General features: G+C 45.0%; 1 protein-coding gene across 1 annotated transcript in view; it reads left to right on the top strand.

Annotated features, from left to right (window-relative positions):
• The first annotated feature begins 9,692 nt into the window (after nucleotides 1–9,692).
• Nucleotides 9,693–16,069, top strand: part of NPTX2 (neuronal pentraxin 2) — a 28,515-nt gene continuing 22,138 nt past the window's right edge. Inside the window, exons 1-2 of the mRNA XM_044282162.1 lie at nucleotides 9,693–10,425; nucleotides 13,983–14,199. Coding sequence (XP_044138097.1) covers nucleotides 9,991–10,425; nucleotides 13,983–14,199 — 652 coding nt within the window. The 5' untranslated portion in view covers nucleotides 9,693–9,990. The remainder of the gene's footprint in view (nucleotides 10,426–13,982; nucleotides 14,200–16,069) is intronic.

Here is a 16,069-nt window from a genome sequence, read left to right on the forward strand (position 1 = left end):
GCAATCTCACCTGGGTGCTGTGTGCCCATCAGCACCGAACCCTGAATCCGGATGCCTTCTCCTCAGCACCGCACTGTCAGGTCCCGTGACACCTGCCATCTTCATGCTGTCCACGCTGGGGCCAGGGACGTTGTCGTCTGGCTGCTCGAGGGAGATGGGATTTCTGTCTTCACCCTGCCTCCAGGAACCGTATCCACAGCATGTCCCCACCGCTGGCACTGCATCCGGACAGTTGCTGCTTCTTTCTGCATCCTGTCCCCTGGCCCGATCAGACCAGAGACGCTGGGGTTAACTGCTTCCTCACATGCGGGCCAGGAGGCGGAGCTTGCTTCTCTCCTCAGATCCTGGGGCCTGCTGCCACCGACCGCCTCACTAGCAGCAGCCCCGCGCTGCTGGCGATTTCTCCCACGCTGAGGGTCCGCCACCATGCCAGGAGTTACGGAGGCGCCCGCTGCACCTGGTCCCGCTTTCCTGACGTTTCCTGCCACAGAAGGAGGTGGCCGGGCTCGGCCACCCCTGGGGCTATGCCTACAGTTAGGATTCCTTCCACGTCGGGGCCTGGATGGAGCTGGCACCGGCGGTACCCGACGTGAAGGGTCCCGAGAGGGGCTCCGGATCCGGCGCTGAGCCCGAGAGGGGGAAGAGTATGGGAGAAGCGCGCCGGCGTCCTCACCCACCGTGACCGTGTCAGTGGTGGATGAGGCAAAACGGGAGCCTCACCTGCCCCTCTCAGCAGCAGCTACATCTGCTCCTGGGCCCATGCCGAGCCTCTTACCTCCGCTGCCGCCCGCAAGTCACGGATCGCTGCCTCTAGCTGCTCCATCTCACTTCAGGTACTGCCAGCTTAATTTTTAACCTAAAATGTCTCCCTTCTTCTTCATCCCCCCAATACTTAAACCCCCCTTACTCCTCCCCCCTAACTCAAACTGGCATATTCTAACCCCACTAGTTCCCCCTTCTAACCCCCCTACAATCCAACACTCCCCCGGGCTCCCTAACCAAACCCCCCGTCATGGGGGGCCTTCCCTAAAGGGCTACGCCCCCCCAGTCCGGCCATTGCTTCAGGAGAAGGCCACCGAGTGGCACAATGACAGAGTCTGGAAGTGGCAGCAGTATGAGGAGGCCACCCAAGGAACAGCCTAATAAGCATGTTGATAAGATGGAGGAGGAGGACGACGAGAAAAGGAAGATTGAACCATTAGTGGTGGTGTAAGGGGTGCATTGGAATACAGTGTATTCAATACACCATAAAAGACACATTTTGATTGCCTTTATGTTCATCCGCTTTCCTCTGGTGGAGTAGAGAAGTCAGGGGCAATCCAGCCCTTGTTCATTTTGATAAGAGTCAACTGGTCAGCATTTTCAGTTGACAGGCAGATGCCCTTATCAGTTATTATCCCTCCAGCAGCACTAAATACTCTCTCTGAAAAAATGCTGCAGCAGGGCAGGCCAGCACCTCCAAGGCGTAGAGCGCCAGTTCGTGCCACATGTCCAGCTTGAACATCCAATAGTTGTAAGGCACAGAAGGATCACTGAGGATGCTGACACAGCCTGCTGTGTCCTCCTTCACCATCTTCCAAAACTCTTCCCTCCTTGTGACACTAGGACACGCATCAGGGTGAGGGTGCTGGCGGGGTGTCATGAAACTGTCTCTTGGAGAGTGTTTCCCTGCCTCTGTTGAAACTGCTGTGTGTTCCCCTCATCTTCCCTCCTCGGTTGCCCAATGAACTATGGACTCTGCCGCCAGCATTGTCAACTGGAAATTTTTGAACAACCAGTAATCGGTGTTGACAAAAATGCGTATAACATGAGGGTCACAGGAAAGGCAGCATAACATAAAGTCAGCCATGTGTGTCAGAGTCCTAACAGACAAGACTGTCAGGAGGATGACTCTCAATCTCCTCATCCTCTTCCTCCTCTTTGGCCCATCCACGCTGAACAGATGGAATAAACCTGCTATGGGTACTACCCTCTGTAGTGGAGGCAACCCTTCTCCAGCTCCTCCTCCTCATCATCATCATCCAGTTCACGCTGAGAAGACGAACAGAGGGTGGTCTGGCTATCACCCTGTGTAATGTCTTCCCTCTTCCACATGCAAAGCGTCCGCCTTCATTGTGAGCAGCGAGCGTTTGAGTAGGCACAGAAGTGGGATGGTTACACTGATAATAGCGTTATCTCCGCTCACCATCTGTGTTGATTCCTCAAAGTTGCGTAAAACCTCACAGACATCCATGCCCACTCGTCGCTTGTAAAGAGCGGAAGCTGACTGGAAAGGCGACGACCATGTTGCAGCTTTTATTTCACTACTGCCCTCTGCTGCTCACAAAGCCTGGCCAACATGTGCACAACAGCCGGTGATCTGGCAATTGCAAGCGCTGCTGCAGCGTTGACAGACCGGCTGAAGCTGTCGATGACTTGCGGAAATGTGCACAGACGCGGCGCACCTTCACCAGTAGCTCAGGCAAATGGGGGTAGGTTTTGATAAACCGCTGAACCACAAGGTTGAACACATGGGCTAGGCATGGTATGTGTCTGAGCTTGCCAAGCTCCAAAACCGCCACCAAGTTACGGCCATTATCAGACACAACCATGCCTGGTTGTAGGTTCAGTGACGAGAGCCACAGCTCAGTTTGGTCTCTTATCCCCTGCCACAGCTATGCGGCAGTGTGCTGTTTCTCCCCTATGCATATCAGCTTCAGCACGGCCTGTTGCCGCTTCCCCACTGCAGTGCTACACTGCTTCCAGCTACTGATGGCTGACTGGTGCTGCACGCGGATAATTCAGAGGTGAATGAGGAGGCGGAGGAGGAGAAGTGGGGTTTAGAGCCACTAATGTAGGTTCTGGTGTAAACCCTGATCGACGTAGGGCCCGCAATCCTTGGTGTCGGTAGCACCTGTGGCATCCCAGGGTACGACTCGCTCCTGGCCTCCACAACATTCACCCAGTGTGCCGTCAGGGAAATGTAGCATCCCTGGCCGAATGCACTTGTCTATGTGTCCGTGGTTAAGTGGACCTTCCTTTTAACTGCATTGGTCAGGGCATGTGTTATGTTACGGGACACATGTTGGTGTAAGGCAGACATGGGACACCTTGAAAAATAGTGGCGGCTGGGGACAGAGTACCGCGGGACGGCCGCCGACATCAGGCTGCGGAAGGCCTCATTATCCATAAGCCTAAATGGCAACATTTCTAGGGCCAGTAATTTGGTAAGCTGCGCATTTAGTGCTATGGCCTGTGGGTGGGTGGCTGGGTATTTTTGCTTGCGTACAAAGGCCTGGGGTAAGGACATTTGGATGCTGCACTGGAACATGGAAGTGGATGTGGTCACTGATGGTGCTTGCGAAAGTCCAGGTGCAGGGCGGGAGCCGGGAGGCATCCGGGCCTGCGCCTTCGATAGGGGATTGGCCAGCAAGTAACATAGGGGAAGAGGAGGCAGTGGTGTGACCCGCAGACACAGACTGTGCACCCAGGCGTTCGTCCCACTTATTACGGTGCTTGGATGCCATGTGGCGGATCATGCTGGTGGTGGTGAGGTTGCTGGTGTTCATTCCCCGGCTCATTTTCGTATGGCACAGGTTGCAAACAACTATTCTTTTGTCGTCCACACCTTCATCAAAAAAGCACCATACTACGGAACATTTACCTCTTGGCAAGGGAGATTTCCACAAGAGGGTGCTCCGTGGAACAGTTGCGGGCCCTTTTGGGACCCCACTGCCTTTTACAGCCTGTTGCGGTGCTGCAGATCCCTCCCCCTCTGTACTGCTGTCCTCGTTCGGCTTCCCACCTTCCCAGGTTGGGTCAGTGACCTCATCGTCCAACACCTCCTTTTCCACTTCCTCACTCTGATCATCCTCCTGATTTGTTGACCTAACCACAATCTCAGTGATTGACAACTGTATCTCATCCTCTTCATCAACCTCTTGAGACAGTAATTGCGGTAGACTCATTGGCAACTGTGTCTCATCATCATCCACCTCATTAAACACTAATTGCCGTTCCCCACCGTCATGTTCTTATGACTGTGGATGTTTAAGAGGTTAGGAATCAGGGCACAATATCTCATGTCCTTCTTCAAGCGTGCTTGGCGAGAGGGCCAAATCAAGTAATGGCAATGAAAAGAGGTTCTTGGAATATCCGAGTGTGGGATCGCTTGTTTGGCCAGACTGTACATGGTGGGAGGAAGGAGGATCAGGGTGAGGATTGTGTTGACCAGACTCCTGGCTACTGAGACTGGACTTTGTGGAAGACAGGGTGGTGCTTAACTGACTGGAAGCATTATCTGCTGCAATCCAACGGACCACTTGGTCGCACTGGTCTGACTTTGCGAGCGTTGTCCTGCGCCACCCTGCAAACTCAGACATGAAGCTAGGTATCGTGGATGATTGTTTTTCTTCTGCTCTGGCAGCAGGCACAGTTTCTCTGCGCCCAGGGCCACGGCCTCTGCGTGCACCATCAGCATCACGGCCACTTCCCTGTCCCTTACTGCTCTCCTTCTTCATTTTAAAAGTGATATATGCTTGAAAGTATGTCACACGTACAGTAGCTTAGGATTGGGAAGTGTATGCACAAAAAAGTTTACAACGGTATTTGTGATAAGGAAACGTTATACAGGACAGGTACCACAGGTAATGTCACTGTTCGCTGTGTCTACGGAAAAAGTACACTGGATGTCACTGATATTTTAGGGATGCACACACTTTACACAGGAGATGTGGAGCGGATAATTTAAATGTCCGCAGCGGACACCATCTATGGAAAAAGTGCACTCGATGTCACTGATATTTTAGGGATACGCACACTTTACACAGGAGATATGACGCAAATAATTAAACTGTCCTGCAGCGACCTATTACACAGTATTTAGCGCAGGATGCACTTAAAATATATATTGCTGCTGTCACACACAATAGTCCTTAAAAGGACTTTTGGGTCTCTGAAAAGGTTTGTTGTATAAAAATCTTCCTATTACACTTCCCTACACTGTCTGTCCCTTCCTATGCACAGCTCTCCCTACACTCAGCAATTTAGCGCAGGTTGTGCTACAAACATATATTGCTGCCTGTCACACATAATAGTCCTTACAAGGCATTTTGGGTCTCTGAAACATTTTTGTACAAAAAAAATATTCAATTACACTCTATACACTCTCTCTCCCTTCCTATGCTCAGCTCTCCCTGACTACGAATAAGCCGAACATGTGTCATCGGGTGCTATATAGCACCCGATGACGCGTTCCGGCCAGCCAATCAAAGTAATGCCAGTAGCCATAAAGCATATACAGTCCTGATCAAAAGTTTAAGACCACTTGAAAAATGGCAAAAAATCCTATTTAGCATGGCTGGATCTTAACAAGGTTCCAAGTAGAGCTTCAACATGCAACAAGAAGAAATGAGAGTGAGACAAAACATTTTTTGAGCATTCAATTTAATGAAAACAACGAATAAACTGAAACAGGCTGTTTTTCAGCTGATCAAAAGTTTAGGACCACATGCCTTTAAAAGGCCAAATCTGTGCAAAGATGTGGATTCATTGTCATTCTCTGTCAGGTAGTCACACGTTGTGATGGCGAAGACAAAAAAACTCTCCCTTTTTGGACGTGGTCGGGTTGTTGAACTGCATAAGCAGGGTCTCTCGCAGCGCGCCATCGCTGCTGAGGTGGGACGCAGTAAGACAGTCATTTGGAATTTCTTAAATGATCCTGAGGGTTATGGAACAAAAAAGTCAAGTGTAAGACCAAAAAAATGTCATCAGCACTGAGCCGGAGGATCCAATTGGCTGTCCGTCAAGACACTGGACGATCCGCGACCCAAATGAAGGCCCTTATTAGTGCTGACTGCAGCCCCATAACTATCAGACAACATCTGAGACTGAAGGGCTTCAAAAACAAAAAACTTCTTCAAAGACCTCGTCTCCTTGAACGCCACAGAACTGCTCGTTTGCACTTTGCAAGAGAGCACCAAACATGGGACATTCAAAGGTGGAAGAAAGTTTCATTCTCTGATGAGAAAAAATTTAACCTTGATGGTCCTGATGGTTTCCAACGTTACTGGCATGACAAGCAGATCCCACCTGAGATGTTTTCTACGCGCCACAGTGGAAGGGGGCGCCATAATGGTCTGGGATGCTTTTTCCTTCAGTGGAACAATGGAGCTTCAGGAAGTGCAGGGGCGTCAAACGGCCGCTGGCTATGTCCAGATGTTGCAGAGAGCATTCCTCATGACTGAGGGCCCTCGTCTGTGTGGTAACGACTGGGGTTTTCAACAGGACAACGCTACAGTACACAATGCCCGCAGGACAAGGGACTTCTTCCAGGAGAATAACATCACTCTTTTGGCCCATCCTGCGTGTTCCCCTGATCTAAATCCAATTGAGAACCTTTGGGGATGGATGGCAAGGGAAGTTTACTAAAATGGACAACAGTTCCAGACAGTAGATGGCCTTCGTGCGGCCGTCTTCACCACTTGGAGAAATGTTCCCACTCACCTCATGGAAACGCTTGCATCAAGCATGCCGAAACAAATTTTTGAAGTGATAAACAATAACGGCGGAGCTACTCATTACTGAGTTCATGTTTGGAGGTTGGATTTCTGTTTTGGGGGGGGTTTAGTTAATTTTTGGAGGTGTGGTCCTAAACTTTTGATCAGCTGAAAAACAGCCTGTTTCAGTTTATTCGTTGTTTTCATTAAATTGAATGCTTGGAAAATGTTTTGTCTCACTCCCATTTCTTCTTGTTGCATGTTGAAGCTCTACTTGGAACCTTGATTAAGATCCAGCCATGCTAAATATGATTTTCTGCCATTTTTCAAGTGGTCTTAAACCTTTGATCAGGACTGTATATACTTTAGGCTCAATACTTGTATTGACACACACACATAACTATATTATATTCATTAACCTCATTTTGTATATTCACAAGTAGAGTTTAATTGTAGTTACACACATAAGATCAGGGTTCAGCAGCATACACACACTATATATTCATGCACACACTACAGTATACTGTACATTTACACACATACACCCTATACATTCATACACACACTATTCATACATATACACTCTACATTCATATATCATATACACACACATTATACATTCACACTGTACACACACTACACATTCATACACACGCTATTCATACATATACACTCTACATTCATACATCATACAAACACATTATACATGCTGTACACACACACCATTGATACACACTGTACATTCATACACACACCATGCACACACATTACACATTAATACTGTACACACACCATTCATACACTCTATTCACACACACACATTATTCACACACACACATTATTCACACACACACATTATTCACACACACATTATTCACACGCACACACACACACACACACACATTATTCACACACACACACACACACATTATTCACACACACACACACACAATTCACACGCACATTATTCACACACACACATTATTCACACACACACATTATTCACACACACACACACACACATTATTCACACGCACACACACACACACATTATTCACACACACACATTATTCACACACACACACACACATTATTCACACGCACACACACACATTATTCACACGCACACACACACGCACATTATTCACACACGCACATTATTCACACACACACATTATTCACACACACACATTATTCACACACACACATTATTCACACGCACACACACACACATTATTCACATGCACATTATTCACACGCACATTATTCACACACACACACATTATTCACACACACATTATTCACACACACACACACATTATTCACACACACATTTTTCACACACATTATTCACACACACACACACACACATTATTCACACACACACATTATTCACACACACACACATTATTCACACACACATTATTCACACACACACACACATTATTCACACACACACACTTTATTCACACACACACATTATTCACACACACACATTATTCACACACACACACACATTATTCACACACACATTATTCACACACACACATTATTCACACACACATTATTCACACACACACATTATTCACACACACACATTATTCACACACACATTATTCACACACACACACACACATTATTCACACACACACACTTTATTCACACACACACATTATTCACACACACACATTATTCACACACACACACACATTATTCACACACACACATTATTCACACACACACACATTATTCACACACACACATTATTCACACACACTATTCACACACACACATTATTCACACACACATTATTCACACACACATTATTCACACACACACACACATTATTCACACACACACTTTATTCACACACACACATTATTCACACACACAAATTATTCACACACACACACACACACACATTATTCACACACACACATTATTCACACACACACATTATTCACACACAACACATTATTCACACACACACAAATTATTCACACAAAACATTTATTCACCACACAAAGCTTATTCACACACACACATTATTCACACACAACCATTATTCACCACACACATTATTCACACATCACACATTACACACACACACATTATTCAACACACACACACACACCATTATTCACACACACACACACACACACTATTCACACACACACTTTATTCACACACACACATTATTCACACACCACAATTATTCACACACACACACATTATTCACACACACATTATTCCAACACAAACACACACACACACACATTATTCACACACACACAGTATTCACACACCCACCACTCACACACACACACACACTCACACCACACATTATTTCACACACAATTATTCACAACAAACATTTATTCCAACACACACTTATTCACACACACACATTATTCACACACACATTATTCACACACACACATTATTCACACACACACACACACACATTATTCACACACACACACACACACACACACATTATTCACACACACACATTATTCGCACACACACACACACACACACACACATTATTCACACACACACATTATTCACACACACACATTATTCACACACACACACACACACATTATTCACACACACACACATTATTCACACACACACATTATTCGCACACACACACACACACACACACACACACACATTATTCACACACACACACACACACACACACATTATCCACTTGCACTCCGCACTAGCACCAGGGTTGCCAACCATCCAGAAATTTCTGGACAGTCCGTAAAAATAAGCAACTTTTTTCCTGTGTCCGTGAAAAAAATAAATGTGTCTGTGATTTTTTTAAGGTTGGTTGTATTTGACTAGATTATTTTGGTGGTAATTCTCATCATTTGACAGCTCCCAGTAAATGCTGGTGATGGCGTCTCATCAGTATATTGAGCTGTAGACACAGATTACGTGTAATATTTATTATGGTTTTCCAATTTCTCCGTAAAAAATGTCTGTCAGTGATTTGGGGATAAATTGTCCAGCAAAAGGTACAATTCTGCTTGGAGCCCTAACCAGCACTTTCCCCTTGTACTTTTACACCTCATCCAGCTCCAGTACAAGGAAGTATTCCAGCAGTTAACCCCTTGTGGCTCTGGTCTCTATCCCACCCACCACCCTCAGCCCTGCAGACTCTCGTTGGATGAGATGACACTGATGTGGGGAAGATGCTGCCGTCCAGGACACGCCTGCTGCTGCTGTCCCTTTAAGATGAGGCAGTGAGAGGAGCTGGAGCAGCAGAGCTCAGTGCCTGAGAGGATCTCACAGAGAGGCTCCCAGAAAGTATCTGCTCGTCCCTCTGACTGCCCCTTGGTCGACTTCACATCCGCCGACCAGATCGCACCAACTTTCCTCGCTGAGATCTGATCGCAGACGGTCTCGGCTCCTGACTTCCTCTCTGTAGTCGGCGCGAGACGATTCGACAATACAAACCAAGCAGCCCAGCCTGTGGTGCGGCGCGGCGGCGGCAGGCATGATCCTCCTGCTGACTGGGATTATTTGTTTACTGGTTTTTGCTACTAGTAATACTATAAAGAGCCAGGAGAAGACTGGGGAGCGCTTTGTGTGCACTGCCCTCCCCCCTGATGCCACCCCAGGGTGCCCCATGCCAGGCTTCACCGGCTCCCCAGAAGAGGAGCTGAGAACTACGGTTATTCAGCTCCGGGAAACCGTCCTGCAACAAAAGGAGACCATAGGCAACCAGAAGGAAACCATCAGGGAGCTGACTGCCAAGTTAACCCGCTGCGAGAGCCTGGCAGAGGATGGCAAGCATGGCTCCTGGAAAAAACTGTCCGGCAAACCGGGAGGAAAAGACACCATGGGGGATCTGCCCCGGGACCCCGGTCAGGTCATCGACCAGCTGAGCCGCACCATGCAGACGCTGAAGGACAGGCTGGAGAACCTGGAGGTAAGGCTGCTGAGAACCGCAGTGCAAAGCTGTGTTCACACTGTGCGGAGCCGGGACCTCAGCACCAGGGGCAGCGCGCAGGGACAGCCCGGGAGCTGTCCAAGGTGTAGGGTGCTGACAGGGGTCCAACCACTCCATCATGTCTGCACTACTGAATGTAGCAGAGCTAGAGCTGCCACTGAACTATGTTGTGTGAATGTGTAAGTTAATTTAGGAAGATCAGTCACAGTCCTACAGAACACAACCACTAACACATCAACACTGGACCAAGTCAGCTCTGCTACATACACAGGCTCTGCTCTACCTGTATATACACTGCAGCTTAATACTATCTATCTATCTATCCATCCATCTCTATCTATCATCTATTTATCTATGTAGCAGAGCTAGAGATGTTCTGTGAATGTTAAGTTGATTTAGAAAGATCAGTCATCGTCTTACAGAACACAACTACTAACAAACCATGAGGTAGTGGACACTGGACCCAGTCAGCTCTGCTTCATTAACAGACCAGGCTTTGCTCTATCTATATATACACTGCAGCTTAATATCATCTATCTATCTATAGCTATCCCTCTATCTATCTATCTATCTATCTATCTATCTATCTATCTATCTATCTATTTCTCTATCGCAAATCTGTTTAATCTATCCTTGCATATCATGGTTAAAATAGGACATATTCCCATGCAATTCAACTAGGGGAGGAGAAAAATACATCACTTTGTCCTTCAACCTATCAATCGATTTATTGGTCTAAATATCTATTGTACATAATATGGTTACAGCGTGTCTATCTAGTTCAGCCAAGAGAGGGGAGAAATCTATCTATCCATCTATCTTCTATCTATATATCTATTATCTATCTATCTATCTATCGATCATCTATCTTCTATCTATATATCTATTATCTATCTATCTATCTATCTATCTATCTATCTATCGATCATCTATCTATATATCTATTATCTATCTCATATCTATTATCTATCTATCTTCTATCTATATATCTATTATCTATCTATCTATCTATCCCATATCTTATCTATCTATCAATCATCTATCTATATATCTATTATCTATCTCATATCCATTATCTATCTTCTATCTATCTATCTATCTATTATCTATCTATCTATTATCTATCTATCTATTATCTATCTATCTATTATCTATCTATCTATCTATCTATCTATCTATCTATCTATCTATCTATCTATCTATCTATCTATCTAACACTATGAATAGATATATCACTTCTCTATATACATTGTGCTGTGTACTCCACTCAGTTCTAGGGTCTGACCACAGCCCAGTGTATATGAAGTGTCTGTGTGTCTGTCCGTCAGCACGGGGACAGACTGGCGCTCACTCGCTGGCACCTGACATGTATGACGATGTGCCATGAGAGCCTGAAGATCGAGCACCAAATATCCATAACCCCAGGGAGTCCATGGTGTTGGTGGGGTCTCTGTAGGACATTTACACAATGCACATGGATTTCCTGACGTCCCCTGTATCTGCAGTCCGGTGACCACCCCCCAAACCCCGTCTTGTAGCCGTTCAGTATTGATTAGAACAGCGGCTTAAAGGGGCAGGGACCCTGAAGAAGTTCTTTCCATGGACTTTCTCATGCAGACCTGATCCTAGTCCACATTGACTCCGGATGGGTTCTGTATGAATGAAAGGCACAATGCTGAGGACAATGCTCATTATCTCCATGAGGCTTGTTATTCTAGTGGGAATACTGCAATTCCCAGTGAGGGAGATAGCGGCTCCAGAATCCTTCTAGAATAGGAAGAGCGGTATAATCCTCAGAGGAATGTGCACACGCCTGTCATTATATCATGTGTTGTACATATATGTAGCAGCCATGACTTTGTCACTTAAAGAGGTATTGAAGTTTGAGCAAATTTCCATATACCTTCAGGCCATCTATCTTATATCTATCTATTATCTATTATCTATCTATCTATCTATCTCTCTATCTCTCTATCTCTCTATCTATCTCTTATCTATCTCTACATCTATTATCTATCTATTTATCTATCTATGTTCTATCTATCTATCTATCTATCTATCTATCTATCTATCTATCTATCTATCTATCTATCTATCTATCTATCTATCTATCTATTATCTATCTATCTATGTTATATCTATTATCTATCTATCTATCTATCTATCTATCTATCTGTCTGTCTATCTATCTATCTCATATCTATAAATATATCTATCTATCTATCTATCTATCTATCTATCTATCTATCTATTATCTATCTATCTATGTTATATCTATTATCTATCTATCTATCTATCTATCTATCTATCTGTCTGTCTATCTATCTATCTCATATCTATAAATATATCTATCTATCTATCTATCTATCTATCTGTCTATCTATCTATCTATCTATCTATCTATCTATCTCATATCTATAAATATATCTATCTATCTATCTATCTATCTATCTGTCTGTCTATCTATCTATCTCATATCTATAAATATATCTATCTATCTATCTATCTATCTATCTGTCTGTCTATCTATCTATCTATCTATCTATCTATCTATCTGTCTGTCTATCTATCTATCTCATATCTATCTCATATCTATAAATATATCTATCTATCTATCTGTCTGTCTGTCTGTATATCTCATATCTATCTCATATCTATAAATATATCTATCTATCTATCTATCTATCTATCTATCTGTCTATCTATTTCACAATCTTCAAGATCTCTGCTTGCAGCCATGCAATGGAATTCTTCATTCTTTACTTCTATGTGATACAAATCTGTCCTGGTCTCAGCTCATTAAATGAGTTGTGCCAAGTTTTGAAGTTATCCCCCATCCACAGAATAGAGAATAACCAACTGATCCATGGGGGTCCCACCACTGGGACCTCTACCGATCCACAGAACGGAGGTCCCATTCCAAGATCTGATGGAGTGGCGGGTCAAGCCATGTGCCCTGCAGCTCCATTCATTCTCTATGGAACCTCTAGAGACAGCGGACTACAACTCTCAGCTATTTCCAGTGGTCCTATAGAAAATGAATGGAGCAGCAGAGCACAAGCTTGACCCGCCAGTCCATCCCCCCATTTTTAGGAATGGTGGGGGTTCCAGCGGGGATAAGGGATAGTTGCACTGTAGCAAACCATGCACCTGTGTGTCCATCACTCGACCGGGGTAAATAATGAATGGTTCTATTCCATGACTGCAAGCAGAGATCTTGAGTAGTGCGATGAATTGCTTCAGAAAGTATATTGGAAAATTGTATAAACGTTTATCATACATTTGTTCATAGAAACTCTAATGGCCTTTTGAGTTCATGCAGCAACATTACAATGAGTGGTATTAAATGTCCCAGACAAACTCAGCTCTGCTGCATCTGTAACGATGCTAACACTATGGCTGGGTAACCAGAGCAGGCAGCAGAAATGGGATAAGGCATTTGAGACTCATTTAGGCCCCATTGCAGGGGAGCGCTGTGAATTTGGATGCCTAATCTACCCACCAGATGTCTAATTGATTGTCCTTTTTTGTTACAGTATCAGCTGCGATCCAATGTGTCGTATTCGGCGCTGCCTAGTGACCTCCGAGAGATGCTCCAGAGGAGGCTGGGGGACCTAGAGCATCAGCTTTTAAACAAAGTGGCAGAACTTGAAGATGAAAAGTCGTTGCTTCATAATGAGAGCGCGGCGCACAGGCACCGGACCGAGTCCGCGCTCTCTGCGCTCCTGGAAAGAGTCAGCGAGCTGGAGAAAGGTCAGTCACATACATGCGTGATGTGTCAGCAATGATGGCGGAGGAGGTCTTATGGACCTGGCTGCTTTCTTCCAGGAACAGTCCACAGGTTGTGCGGAGTATTACAGCTCAGCTCTATCCACGTCACTGGAGAGGATCTGCAGTACCAGGCACAACCTGTGGACAGGTGTGGCGCTGTGTCTGGAAGAATGCAGCCATGTTCTTCTAATTCTGGATAAGACATGTGACTTTTCAAATGTGAACAATTACAGTACGGCCACATGGTCATGGTTTTTATGCAGTTTTTGAAGCCAATACAAGAGATGGATTTAAGAGAAGAAGCAGTGACCGTCTATAATGCTTTCTCTCCTTTTATCATCCGCACCTGATTTTGGCTTCAGAGGCTTAATGATAACAGATGATAAAATGATCACCACAGAATGTATGTAAGAGTTTAACAATAGATAGATAGATAGATAGATAATAGATAGATGATAGATAGATAATAGATAATAGATAGATAGATAATAGACAGATAGATGGTAGGTAGATAGATAGAGAAATAGATGGATAGATAATAGATAGATGATAGATAGATAGATAGATATATAGATAGGATATATATATATATATATATATATATATATCGAGAGAGAGAGATATAATAGATAGCTATGAGATAGATAGATGGTAGATAGAGAAATAGATGGATAGATATATATATAGATAGATAATAGATAATAGATAGATATTAGATGTGTGCAGGGGTGGACTGGGAACTTAAAGTGACCCTGGAAAACAACCTAAAAGTTGTCCCTATGTTGTAGGTGGGTTTAAATTGACAGAAAGAGGAGCAAAACAATTAGACAGGGACAATACAAGTAGATGGGACAATCAATACATTAGTGAAGCACAAGATGCCGCCGTAGCAGAAGCAAATACCACATTGCAGCACATAGCACTGCTGCCCCTGCTGCTGTATTCAACTGTATCTTCGTCCTGAGGACAGCAATACAGTTGATTAAGTTAAGTTGAGTTAATTAATGCTGAGAGGATCACATGTATCCGTCCAGCGGCCGTAAGGAGGGCTCAGGCGGCCCCCTGGGTTTCAACCAACTGGGAAATTTCCCTGTAGGGTCTATGGCCAGTCCATCCCTGATAATGTGTACAGTATGTGTGGACTAGAGACTACTTCATATGTATCATGTATGATAACCTCCTATTCTTCAAGCCTGTATACAGCCTATGCTTCCTGGGTAGGCTGAGTATCCTCGTGTCTGTGCCTTCCACAGGGAAGGACCTATGGCCTCCAGGTATTGACCACTGGCCGTGCTCCTCACACTGATTTCCCAGTATGAGCTGTGATTATATTCATTTCTAAACCAGTTCCAAGCCGTTGGATCCCCGTCTGTGTATTACAGGGGTTGAGACCATACAGTGACTCCCTATAGGCCATCGCTACAACCTGCGTGGAGACTGTTCCCCACAGGCGGTGACATCTTCTGCAGGTTCCGGATGGAGGCCTGCGTGTCACTGCATTTTACAGATAGGTTGTAATGGCTGAATTCAAATACGTGTTTGCTGGGCATTTTACTCCTCGAGAACCAGAAAACCAAATATTGCCACCGGCACTTTTAGTAGTCGCTGCTTGGTAATGAGAACGGGTGGGGGAGCTGTGTGCACGAGGTGTGGTTAGTATACCGCCATATGTGAGAACGATATCCAAGCACATCTGTAACATTATAATGTCATGTGATACTAATAGTGATACCGTCCCTCTATCACGGCTCATAGCTGGCGGTGGATCCGCGGAAGTTATGAAGAGGCGCCACTCCATAACTTCGGCGCATTCCAGCTCCAGTTCTAAATGTAAGGTTACTTTCACATTAGC

The sequence above is a fragment of the Bufo gargarizans genome, chromosome 2, assembly GCF_014858855.1.
Source record: "Bufo gargarizans isolate SCDJY-AF-19 chromosome 2, ASM1485885v1, whole genome shotgun sequence".
NCBI classification, from domain to species: domain Eukaryota; kingdom Metazoa; phylum Chordata; class Amphibia; order Anura; family Bufonidae; genus Bufo; species Bufo gargarizans.